This window comes from Gobio gobio (genome assembly GCF_949357685.1).
Source record: "Gobio gobio genome assembly, chromosome: 18".
NCBI classification, from domain to species: domain Eukaryota; kingdom Metazoa; phylum Chordata; class Actinopteri; order Cypriniformes; family Gobionidae; genus Gobio; species Gobio gobio.
The window spans coordinates 48,615,478-48,630,394 of NC_137111.1; the positions used below are offsets into that span (position 1 = coordinate 48,615,478).

At 37.8% G+C, this 14,917-nt stretch overlaps 1 protein-coding gene across 1 annotated transcript; it reads right to left on the reverse strand.

The window, feature by feature from the left end:
- Positions 1 to 11,524: 11,524 nt before the first annotated feature.
- Positions 11,525 to 12,431, reverse strand: LOC307141831 (homeobox protein vent1-like; the record flags this gene model as incomplete). The annotated part of the gene is made up of 3 exons (XM_079842283.1): positions 11,525 to 11,749; positions 11,861 to 12,081; positions 12,200 to 12,431. The coding sequence occupies 3 exons, from the start codon at positions 12,429 to 12,431 to the stop codon at positions 11,525 to 11,527; spliced, it is 678 nt and encodes a 225-aa protein (XP_079698409.1).
- Between the last annotated feature and the right edge of the window lie 2,486 nt (positions 12,432 to 14,917).

Here is a 14,917-nt window from a genome sequence, read left to right on the forward strand (position 1 = left end):
TCTGATGTTCTCCTCCAGGTGCTAAAGGCCCGAAAGCTTCTGTCGGACGCGCGCATCTGCCACACATGAGACACGGGCCTCGAAGCGCGCGCGCACGCACGGATTGGAACTTAGAGTGTGCGCACGCACGTTTTCTGAATCACACGTGATGTGCACATCTGAGCACATCAATGCTGAATATAAATATATAGGCTAATAAAAATAATAACACATATTATAAAACTGTTTATTTGATTGATTTTTTATGAAATAACATGAGCCTTAAAAAGCCTGATTATTTGTTTTATTTTCTTCAGATTTTGCATAAAGGCGATATTTATTTATGTACATACATATACATGTCTTATATAAAGAACTACATACAGTGCTGGGGCGCATTATATTTATATTACATCTACAGATCCTTTAAAATCATGTTTAAAAGTAACAGGGCGCGAGCAGCATCGGGGGCATGTGCGGCTGCGCGGGAACAGCGGAGCAGTGCAGTGCACGCGCGGGGTAACAGAGGCGCGCGCGCTGTCCGCTCATGGCGTGGTGCTGAAATGACGTCACCGGCGGCAGAATGCTCGGTACAAAAAACTCGGCCGCGCGCATGTCCTGAACTTCCCGCTTCAGCTTCATCCGTCGGTTCTGGAACCAGGTCTTCACCTGAAAATACATATAAAACATATTCATATCCATATATACCTCAAAAATGTAGGATTCAATCCTCAAGAAGCACATTTAGACACTAGAGTAGTTGAACCAAAGAGCAATTCAAAAACGTGTGTATATAACTCATAATTATGACATTAATACGTTGAAATTGAAATTATAACAGTCATAATTGTGAGATGGTCAAAATTATGACAAAAAATCTGAACTATGACATAAGTTTAAAAAAATTACTTAAATAACAAAAAGTCATTAAAAAGTTGAAATTGAGATACAAATTTTAATTATTAAAGTATGGTCAAAATTATGACAAAAAGTCAAAGTTAAAAGTTAACTTTTAAAAAATAACTAATTAAGTTGAAATTGTGACAAACATAAATTATGATAATTATGAGATGGTCAAAATTATGGCAAAAAGTCAAAACTATGACGCAAGATAAAAAAAATACTTAAAAAGGTCATAATTATGAATTTGAAATGGAATATTTTGACATACCAAGTCATAATCATGACATATGTAATACTTATGATAGTTATTATTGATTGTAATATGACTTTTAAGATCATCATTTTTGTCTTTTACAGTAATCATAATTTCAGTAGGCTATAACAATTTCAACTAAAATTTCACAGTCATAATTATAATATGGTCAAAATTAGGACAAAAACTATAACATAAGTTAAAAAGTTAATTTAATAAATCAATTTTAAAAAGTCATAATTATGACATGAATACATTGAAATTGAGAATTAAATTGAAATTATGACAATTTTGAGATGGTCAAAATTATGACAAAAAGTCATAACTATGACAAGTTAAAAAAAAAACGTAAAAAGTCATAATTATGAATCTGAAATACTTTGACATACTAAGTCATAATCATGACATAAGTAATACTTATGATACTTATTAAAGGTTGTAATATGACTTTTAAGGTCATATTTTTAGCCTTTTACAGTAATCATAATTTAATTTAGTGTCAATTTCAACAAAAAACAAAAAAAATCTTTTAATATTTTCAGTATTTCCAGTATTGCCTAAATATATTACAGTGAGATGTTAAATATTAAAATTCATTGCAAAATACAAAAAAAAAAAAAAATGTTTTATGTTTATGCTTTAAAATAAAATACAATAATATTTAAGATAACTTTTTATCTTATGACAAAAGTTAAAGTTAACTTTAAAAAAATACTTAAAAATGCATAATTATGACATTAAAAGTTGAAATTGAGAGATAAATTCAAATTATGAGTCATAATTATGAGATGGTCCAAATTATGACGGAAAAAAAACTTAAAATAGTAATAATTATGAATCTGAAATACTTTGACATACCAAGTCATAATCATGACATAAGTAATACTTATGATACTTATTATTGATTGTAATATGACTTTTAAGACCATAATTTTAGTCTTTTTAGGTTATCATAATTTCAGTATAAAAATTCCAACTAAAATTTCACAGTCATAATTATGAGATGGTCCAAATTATGACAAAAAGTCAAAACTATGACATAAGTTAAAAAGTTAATTTAATAAATAACTTTTAAAAAGTCATAATTATGATATTAATAAGTTGAAATTGAGAATTAAATTGAAATTATGACAATTTTGAGATGGTCAAAATTATGACAAAAAGTCAAAACTATGATACAAGTTTAAAAGTTGATAAAAAAATACTTAAAAGTCATAATTATGACTAATAAATTGAAATTAAGAATTAAATTGAAATTATGACATAATTATGAGATTGTCAAAATTATGACGAAAAGTCAAAACTATGACAAAAGTTAAAAAAATTACTTAAAAAAGTGAATGAATTATGAATTTGTAATGGAATATTTTTACATACCAAGTCATAATCATGACATAAGTAATACTTATGATAGTTATTATTGATTGTAATATGACTTAAGATAATAATTTTAGCCTTTTACAGTAATCATAATTTCAGTATAACAATTTCAACTAAAATATCAGTCATAATTATGAGATGATCAAAATTATAACAAGTTAAAAAGTTAAGTTATAAAAAGTAATAATTATGACATTAATAAGTTGAAATTGAGACATTAATTGGAAAAAAAACCTTTTATGTTTATGCTTTAAAACATATAAATTAAAATGTGAATTAATTAACAAATAAATAATTGTCCTAAACTTATTTAAAAGATACAGAATAAGAATGTGTTTTCAGAAACGGATGTGACATGAAACAGAAGCTTGATCCAAACTCCAGGGCTAGAACACGCATCTGAACACGCATCTTGCATCTGAACACGCATCTGAACACGCATCTGAACACGCATCTTGCATCTGAACACGCATCTGAACACGCGCATCTGAACACGCATCTGACATCTGAACACGCATCTGAACACGCATCTGACATCTGAACACGCATCTGACATCTGAACACGCATCTGACATCTGAACATGCATCTGAACACGCATCTGACATCTGAACACGCATCTGAACACGCATCTGACATATGAACACGCATCTGAACACGCATCTGAACACGCATCTGACATCTGAACATGCATCTGAACACGCATCTGACATCTGAACACGCATCTGAACACGCATCTGACATATGAACATGCATCTGAACACGCATCTGAACACGCATCTGACATCTGAACACGGATCTGACATCTGAACACGCATCTGAACACGCATCTGACATCTGAACACGCATCTGAACACGCATCTGACATCTGAACACACACCTGAACACGCATCTGAACATGCATCTGACATCTGAACACGCATCTGACATCTGAACACGCATCTGACATCTGAACACGCATCTGAACACGCATCTGACAACTGAACACGCATCTGAACACGCATCTGAACACGCATCTGACATCTGAACACGCATCTGACATCTGAACACGCATCTGACATCTGAACACGCATCTGACATCTGAACAGCATCTGAACACGCATCTAAACACGCATCTGACATCTGAACACGCATCTGACATCTGAACACGCATCTGAACACGCATCTGACATCTGAACAGCATCTGAACAGCATCTGAACACGCATCTGACATCTGAACACGCATCTGACATCTGAACAGCATCTAAACACGCATCTGACATCTGAACACGCATCTGACATCTGAACAGCATCTGAACACGCATCTGATATCTGAACACGCATCTGACATCTGAACACGCATCTGACATCTGAACACGCATCTGACATCTGAACACGCATCTGAACACGCATCTGAACACGCATCTGACATCTGAACACGCATCTGACCACGCATCTGACATCTGAACACGCATCTGAACACGCATCTGAACACACATCTGACATCTGAACAGCATCTGAACACGCATCTGAACACGCATCTGACATCTGAACACGCATCTGAACACGCATCTGACATCTGAACAGCATCTGAACAGCATCTGAACACGCATCTGACATCTGAACACGCATCTGAACACGCATCTGACATCTGAACACGTATCTGACATCTGAACACGCATCTGACATCTGAACACACACCTGAACACGCATCTGAACATGCATCTGACATCTGAACACGCATCTGACATCTGAACACGCATCTGAACACGCATCTGACATCTGAACACGCATCTGAACACGCATCTGAACACGCATCTGACATCTGAACACGCATCTGACATCTGAACACGCATCTGAACACGCATCTGACATCTGAACAGCATCTGAACACGCATCTAAACATGCATCTGACATCTGAACACGCATCTGACATCTGAACACGCATCTGAACACGCATCTGACATCTGAACAGCATCTGAACAGCATCTGAACACGCATCTGACATCTGAACACGCATCTGACATCTGAACAGCATCTGAACACGCATCTGACATCTGAACACGCATCTGACATCTGAACACGTATCTGAACACGCATCTGACATCTGAACAGCATCTGAACACGCATCTTATATCTGAACACGCATCTGAACACGCATCTGACATCTGAACACGCATCTGAACACGCATCTGACATTTGAACACGCATCTTCTGAACACGCATCTGACATCTGAACACGCAATGCTAGAATATGCACGTGTGGACACAATAATTAAAAATAAAAAAATAAAACATTTGAAGCTGTCATATACAATGTACTCCACCAATGGGGCATGTTGTCACATGTTGAGCCCCTTTTAGAATTATGATATTCTATGCTATAACTTTATGAATTCTATTGAGAAACCCTGAGGTGAATAATGACTGAGAGTCAATGTACAGAAGTTTGATGTTTTATTTTTAATGATTAAAAAATACCATTATTTTATTTGGAAAAAGTTAATAATTGTATTTTATTGACAAAATATTTGAGTTTTTTCTTGGATATTTTCTTGGACTTTTAAAATCATATTTTCAACATTTTATCTAATAATTTTGACTTAGCATGTCATATTTTTGACTTTATCTAATAATGAGGACTTTTAAAATAATATTTTTAACTTTTTATCTCATAATGAGGACTTTTAAAATCATATTTGTGACTTTTTATCCAATAATGAAGACTTTTAAAATCATATTTTCAACATTTTATCTTATAATTATGACTCAGCATGTCATTTTTGACTTTTTATCTAATAATGAGGACTTTTAAAATCATATTTTCAACATTTATAATACATTTATCTTAAAATAATGCCGTAGCATTTTGATTTTTGACTTTTTATCTAATAATGAGAACTTTTAAAATCATATTTTCAAAATTTTATCTTATAATTATGACTCGGCATGTCATTTTTGACTTTTTATCTAATAATGAGGACTTTTAAAATCATATTTTCAAAATGTATAATACATTTATCTTATAATAATGACTTAGCATTTTGATTTTTGACTTTTTATCTCACTTAAAATCATATTTTTTACTTTTTATCTAATAATGTGGACTTTTTAAAATCATATTTTCAACATTTTATCGTATAATTATGACTTAGCATGTCCTATTTTTTACTTTTTATCTAATAATGAGGACTTTTAAAATCATATTTTCAACATGTTATCTTATAATTATGATTTAGCATGTCATATTTTTGACTTTATCTAATAATGAGGACTTTAAAAATCATATTTTCAACATTTTATCTTATAATTATGACTTAGCATGTCCTATTTTTTACTTTTTATCTAATAATGAGGACTTTTAAAATCATATTTTCAACATGTTATCTTATAATTATGATTTAGCGTGTCATATTTTTGACTTTATCTAATAATGAGGACTTTAAAAATCATATTTTCAACATTTTATCTTATAATTATGACTTAGCATGTCCTATTTTTTACTTTTTATCTAATAATGAGGACTTTTAAAATCATATTTTCAACATGTTATCTTATAATTATGATTTAGCATGTCATATTTTTGACTTTATCTAATAATGAGGACTTTAAAAATAATATTTTCAACATTTTATCTTATAATTATGACTTAGAATGTCATATTTTTTACTTTTTATCTAATAATGAGGACTTTTAAAATAATATTTTCAACATTTTATCTTATAATTATGATTTAGCATGTCATATTTTTGACTTTATCTAATAATGAGGACTTTAAAAATCATATTTTCAGCATTTTATCTTATAATTATGACAGCATGTCATATTTATGACTTTTTATCTAATAATGAGGACTTTTAAAATCATATTTTCAACATGTTATCTTATAATTATGATTTAGCATGTCATATTTTTGACTTTAATAATGAGGAATTTAAAAATCATATTTTCAACATTTTATCTTATAATTATGACAGCATGTCATATTTATGACTTTTTATCTAATAATGAGGACTTTTAAAATCATATTTTCAACATGTTATCTTATAATTATGATTTAGCATGTCATATTTTTGACTTTATCTAATAATGAGGACTTTTTAAAATCATATTTTCAACATTTTATCTTATAATTATGACTTAGCATGTCATATTTTTTTACTTTTTATCTAATAATGAGGACTTTAAAAATCATATTTTGACTTTTTATCTAATAATGAGAACATTTAACATCTTATTTTCTACTTTTTATCTAATAATGAGAACATTTAAAATCATATTTTTGACTTTTTATCTAATAATGAGAACTTTTAAAATCATATTTTCGACTTTTTATCTCTTAATCATGACTTAGCATTAAACACTGTATTAATGAAACAAAACTCCATAATAGTACTAGACATGTGGGGGGGGAAATAATACTCAGAACCCAAAACTGAGAAAGTCCAGAAGTGTTATGTTGTGCTCTCGCGCGTACCTGTGTCTCCGACAGATGCAGCTTCTCCGCCATCCTCCGCCTCTGGGTCGCGCCGAGGTACTTGTGCTTGCGGAAGGTTTTCTCCAGGCGCGAGATCTGCTCGGAGCTGAACTTGGTCCTGACGCGGCGGCGGCGCGGCTCCGACTCTCCCTCGCTGTCATCGGCCGAGGTGTAGCCGCAGCTGTCTGGGGGACAAACCCTGTTAGACGCACTGATGAACGACAACCAATGCCCGGTGAGAGAAGGTCAAACTTACTTGTTGGGGAAGACGGCGAGGCCTTGAGCGCAACCGGACGCGGCGTCTCTGGGGATGCGTCGCGTGGTTTGGCGTGGAAACTCTGGGACAGCCACTCCACGGAGAACTTCTTGGACATGATGTTCGCTCCTGATCAGCTGTAGATCCTCTCCGCTATATGCACGAGGCGCGCGCTCATTTGCATGCGTAAAGAGGCTTGTAATTGAGGTAATATGTGTCGCAATGGGCTTGTTCACACGTCCGGTGCACTTGTGATTTCCAGGCGCCAGCGTGTCTGAGCACCTCAAGTACCTGAGAATAATCATCAACATGATACAATCAATCATCCACTCAAGACAAGACATAATCCATCGGCCGATAATGTGGAGATGAAAGAGCGGATCGCTGTTTTACTCGCAGTGGATCAGGCCCTGATCCCCATTATAGTTCCCGATCCGCGCGCGTTTATTACATCACAGCGTTAACCGCGAGGACACGAGAAACGCGTTTGATGTCTTCTCGAGCTCGCGCGATAAATCTCCCTCCTGTATTGTAGGAATATAATGGATAATTATGGGATATTGTGAGAGACACTGCAGGCACACAGATCTACTGATCACTCCAGGTTATGAATCATATGTTTCTGCTGAAGTATTCTGGGATGTGAGATCATGTCATTCCTGCGTGATTGATTTCTCGGAATGATCAGAGGTTATTAAGCTCGATTGGTTTGACTGATCACGAGCTGATATTAGAGATCAATACTGACATCTCCACTGTGGGACAACAGGCCGACGTGAACGCGCGCGCGCGCGCACTCTCTCTCTCTCTCTCACACACACACACACACACACACACACACACACACACACACACACACACACACACACACACACACACACACACACACACACACACACACACACACACACACACACACACACACACACACACACACACACACACACAGTCTGAGCTCTCTCTCTCTCTCACACACACACACACACACACACACAGTCTGAGCTCTCTCTCTCACACACACACACACACACACACACACACACACACAGTCCGAGCTCTCTCTCTCACACACACACACACACACACAGACTGTGCTCACTCACACACACACACACACTCACACACACACACGCAGTGATGGTAGATGGTAGGCATCACACACACACACGCAGTGATGGTAGATGGTAGGCATCACACTCACACACACACACGCAGTGATGGTAGATGGTAGGCATCACACACACACACACACAGGCAGTGATGGTAGATGGTAGGCATCACACACACACACACACACACACACACACAGACTGTGCTCACTCACACACACACTCACACACACACACACAGGCAGTGATGGTAGGCGTGTCTGAGAGATGGAACCAGAACTTCACTGCTCTCTTCTGGACCTCACACAGCAGAGGGAATCTGCCTAACCCAGACTAGGGGCATTTCTGTGAAGTCCCAGGATGTTCTGACAGAACTCGAGGTGGAAGATTTCAGTGGGGTTTTTATCCCAAGATTTATAGTCTAGTTTAAATTTGGGGCCCCAGATTTCACAGCCATACAGAAGAATAGGCTTGATGATGCTATCGAAAATTTTCAGCCACAGTTTAATAGTTGGGTTAAATTTGAACAGTGATCTTCGTATACCTGTAATAAGCCTCTCACACTCTCACACACACTCACACACACACACACACATGTTGGGTTTTCATGTTTTATGGGGACTTTCCATAGGCGTAATGGTTTTTATACCGTATATTCTATCCCCTTACACTGCCCCTGCCCCTAAACCTACCCATCACACACACATACACACACACACACACACACACACACACACACACACACACACACACACACACACACACACACTGCCCCAGCCCCTAAACCTACCCATCACACACACATACACACACACACACACACACACACACACACACACACACACACACACACACACACACACACACTGCCCCAGCCCCTAAACCTACCCATCACACACACACACACACACTGCCCCTGCCCCTAAACCTACCCATCACACACACAGTGACACACACACACACACACACACACACACACACACACACACACTGCCCCTAAACCTACCCATCACAGGAGACTGTGCAGTTCACTTTCTGCACACAAAAAAAAAACTTGTTCTGTGATTTATAAAACTAGATTAAAGACGCATCTCTTTAGCCAAGCATTCACATTATAATTATCTTTTTATACTACAGTTAAATCGGATCAAAAGCATTAATATAATATTCTGAACAGCAGCTACGCTAATCATTTCCCATCTGCTTTTCTGTTGTCATCTCGGGACACTAGTCCTGAGGTAAATAGTTCATCAGCTCCAGTTTGTATCCAGCCTCTCATGGAGACTTCGGATGCCCCGACACCTGTGAAGAGACGACTCAACGCCAGCGTTGTTATGGCCTAAATTAATACACGATTGATTAACTTTTTCGAACATTATTCTTTAACATTTGTCTTTCTAACATTTTTACTGTACATCTATGAAATGCACTTTCTGTAAAGCTGCTTTGAAACAATGTGTATTGTGAAAAGCGCTATACAAATAAAATTGAATTGAATTTATAAGCATTTTGAAAAGTGAGACATGGGGAACGTCCTCATATTTCACCCTCTTTTTGTAATACCCATGTCATTATACACATTTGTGTCCTGATATTTCACAAAAACATGCCCACACACACACACACATACACACACACACACACACACACAATCTCTCACACACTCACACTTGAACACACTCTCTTTCTCTCTCACACACACACACACATACACACAATCTCACACACACACACTCTCTCTCTCTCACACACACACACATACACACACACTCACACTTGCACACACACTCTCTCTCTCACACACACACACACACACACACACAATCTCACACACACACACTCTCTCTCTCTCACACACACACACATACACACACACACACACTTGCACACTCTCTCTCTCGCTCACACACACACACACACACACTTGCACACTCTCTCTCTCTCACACACAATCTCTCACACACACACTCTCTCTCTCACACACACACAATCTCTCACACACTAACACTTGCACACACTCTTTTTCTCTCTCACACACACACACACACACACACACTCTCTCACACACACAATCTCTCACTCACACACACACACACACACACACACACACACACACACACACTCTCTCACACACACACAATCTCTCTCTCACACACACACACACACACACACACTCTCTCTCTCACACACACACACACACTCTCTCTCTCTCTCTCTCACACACACACACACACACACACACTCTCTCTCTCACACACACACACACACACACACTCACACACACACACACTCTCTCTCTCACACACACGAACACACACACACACACACACACTTGCACACACTTGCACACTCTCTCTCTCTCTCTCTCTCTCACACACACACACACACACACACACACACACACACACACGATGGAGCCAGTCAGTTGGGATTATGTGAGAGTGTAAACTCATCATGTGTGTCTTAATTAGGACTAATTGTTGTCCATGATGTGCTCGTTAGGTCTGGTCTGAAGCGCGCGCGGACACACACAATGAGTTCACACGCACCTGAGAGCGCGCGCGGCGTGAGCCCGAGGATCAATGGCCTGGCCCGGTCAGTTTAGGGTTTCCTCGGCGCCTACATCTCATTTCAATAAACCTCCCTCGTGTTCCTGTAGACCCGCCTCACCCCGCGTGTGTGTGTGTGTGTGTGTGTGTGCACAGATGGCTGTGTGTGTGTGATCGGACTAATGCAGCACATCCAGAACAAACACATGCATGTGTGTGTTTGTGTTTTCAAGCAACGAGGACAATAAAACGTGTCAAAACATCTGGTTATAATCTAAACCTTTATTTTTGAAGTTTATTAATGCTATGATTTTATATAGTCACTAATATCGCCAGAAATCAATGCTTGTCATTACTTTTAAAAAAAAGAAAAGAGGAGATTTTTCTTTCTATTTAGGTCATTTCAATGCGTTATGCGTGAGATAAGGCCCCGAAACTGTGTTGTGATGATCAATAATGCACTTAAACTTATTAAATAAAGTGACTATTAAAGTGTGAACACGAACAAATCAGGCAAAGTTTGGCATAAAACATACTTTATTTCTGATAATCATAAATAAACTCTTCTTTATAGTTAAACCTCAGTATATTCTCTTTACAAACTGTACAGGTATTGCACACAGGATGTGGTGTAAGTGTCTTCAGTAGTAATGCTGCCGTGGCATCATGAGGTGAAGGTGAGGAAGATGAGGCATCACGTGCTGCGGGTGCACGTGAGGAGCGAACGGAAGACGCTGTCTGTCGTAGCAGTGGTACTGAACCGCGTGCACGTGCGGCAGAACCATGGGAGGCAGAAGATAGTCCGCGCGCATCTCCTGCGCCTCGCGCTTCAGCTTCATCCTGCGGTTCTGGAACCAGGTGCGGACCTGAGGGGAACAAAGCACGCGCGAGTTAAAAAAAAAAACCACACACACACATTCTGGAGAAAGCGAATAAAGCGAGCAGGTGTGTGAGTAAAGTTGGACGCGCGCGCTCACCTGTGTCTCCGACAGATTGAGCTTCAGCGCGGTTTTCACGCGCTCTCCCGCGTCCAGGTATTTGTGCTTGTTGAAGATCTTCTCCAGTTTGTCGATCTGCTCCGGAGTGAATTTGGTTCTGATCCTGCGCGCCGCGCCCTCGTTCGCATCTTCGACGGACGCGCATTCAGACGCGGCCGCTTCGCTCTCGTACCCGGATGAATATCCGCTGTTTTCTGAAACTGAATGAAAAAAACAAACAATGCATGGTCATTTATACAATTCACAACCCAATGCATTAAAAATAGAAGCGAATGCATGGATTGCATGCGTAAAATGCGCACGATTAGGCCTACTTACAACTTGGAGACGAGCAGTTCCTTGGCGCTGCGGTGGATTCTGGTTTCTGCTCGACCCTGGTGGCCTTCGGTTTCGGCTGCAGGTAAACCTTGTCATAAGATGTCGGGGGTCTGGGCTGGACCACACACGGCACGTGAGGCCTGTGCGTCTTCTTCTCCGGCTCCTGGTGCGCTTGAGAAGCCGAGGCATGGAAGCTCTGAGCGAGCCAGTCCACGGAAAACGTCTTCACCATGATCGCCGTCTGTCTCCGAGCAGAGGAAGTCAAACTATCCGAGTACAATCCGAGAGTGCTCGCCGGGCCTCCAGGCGCGGCCTCCATATATACCGCGCGTCCCCGCGGCGCATTAACATATGCATGGAGGAGTTAACGCCTGATCGATTCTCAATCATTAGGCCTAATGGCTCGTTATTGAAGTCTTTACATATCCTGTGATTGTGTGAAAGCCTGGCGCCAGCTTGTCTGTGAGAACCTCTGGCTCATCCTCCAGCTGTCTGCGTCCTCTTCAAACACACGAGTGTCAGAACCGCTGCATCCAGACGCGCGCGCTCGGACTGGACACGCACAGCGTCACTACACACACACTACGACAATAATTCATCGCGGTGTGTGACATTACAAAACAAGATCAGATAAACACTTTTAGACGCGGAATTAAAGTCAGCGTGAGTTCCAGTGGCTTGTTTAACTGAATAAAGTGTGTTTGAAGTGACCCTTTATTCTTATTTCTAGTCTGGTTTGTTTGGTTTGCACGATTAAAATATATTTTTTTCTGCTCTCAGGTTTAAAAACAAACCAAATCATAACCTAAGAATCATGCAATAAAATGCAAAACCAAATAAATGTGATAACATAACACGAGCACATCAAAATGTAGATAATATAAAGCCTTTTTAAAAAACGTAATTAAACAAACGATATTGGTCAACAATCTGATGGTGAAAATGCACAATAAAATCAAAATCATAAAATAAAAGTCCTTTACCACACACACACAAATATGTATATGTATATTTTGTTGGTTGATCCCAGGATTACATAGAGAAAAATCACATATTTGTGAACTGTGTCTGTACAGTTATTAAAGATAATGTTATTATACACTCTAAAAAATGCTTTTTCAAGCAATTGGGTTGTTTTAACCCAGCGGTTGGGTTGAATGTTTGCTTAAAACAACCCAATCTTTAAATTAAAACAACCCAACTACTGGGTTAGTATTTTTAACCCAGCATTATAGTGTATATATATATATATGTATATATATAACATTTCCAAAAAAGTAAAATGGCCATAACTTTAAAGAAGTAAAGAACTAAGGACAATAAAAGCGATGTTTATTTTTTTCAACACTTTTTTTTCAACATAAATGCTGGGTTAAAAACAACCCAAGTTGGGTTGAAAATGGACTAACTCAGCGATTGGGTTGTTTTAAGCAAACATTTAACCCAACCGCTGGGTTAAAACAACCCAATTGCTGAGTTAGTCCATTTTCAACCCAACTTGGGTTATTTTTAACCCAGCATTTTTTAGAGTGTATTTAAAAAGTAAGTCACCTGGTTGCCTTAAAATGTTTAGTTCATAACATTTGAGAATCAACATTACCCTTTATTCAAATATTATTAAAAGATTTGTAAGCATATTGCATAATTGTGTGTTTTATTTGTATTAATGCAGTGAAACTGCTATTTTCATGATTTATCACAAACAATTTTTTTAATTTATGTGGTTCAGATACAATAATATTTTGAGTATTTATGAAACCAATTTCCTTCATTGTATTAACTCAAATTTTACTTTCAACGAACTCAAAATTAAGTTAAACCAACAATATTTTTTTACAGGGTAGCAATCAGATGGCGAAAATGCACGATCAAATAAAATAATAAAATAAAATAAAAGCCCTTTACCACACACACACAAAAATGTATATGCCATTATTTTTTTGTTGGTTTATCAGGATTACATAGAGAAAAATCACATATTTGTGAACTGTGTCTATACAGTTATTAAAGATAATGTCATTATATATATAAACAAAGTTAAGAAGCATAGGTGCGATGTTAATTTAAACACTTTTTAAAAACATTTCTGTTCCTAAATTCTTGCATTTGACAAACGTTGCTTATATATCAGCCTCTAACTAATGAGTTTTATGGCTTATTCTGTTCTGTTATTCATGCGTAAAAAAGAAAAATGAGCAATAAAAACGTTTATTTTTTAACAGATCTGCTCCTACATTGTGGTATTTGAGGAACTTTGCTCATATATCAGCCTCTAAATAATATTTTAGGGTTTTTGGCTGATTCTGTTACTGAGACATCCGTGGAAATATTAAAATTATATATAGGCCTACTTGTTGCTTTGTGATTTTTTTATTCTTATTATCCAAATATTGGTAGAAACCCCCCACAAAATGTGTAGTTTCTCTTTGCATATGCAGTTTCTGGTGTGTGTGTGTGTGTGTGGTGTCCATACAGTGGTGACGGTGGCTCAAATGGCCCATATGAACACACGCTGGTGTCCCGCGGAGACTCTGGCGCCGCCGCCGCAAACATCCCGGATCAAAGGGATTACAGTAGCAACACAATTAACTTTGATTGACCAGCACTTCAGATGCTAATCACACCCGGACAAGCTCAACAACCCGGCGACAGGGACACATCCACTGCCACAACACCTCGCACTTTACCTTCATTTTACAATGGACTAAATTCGAATTA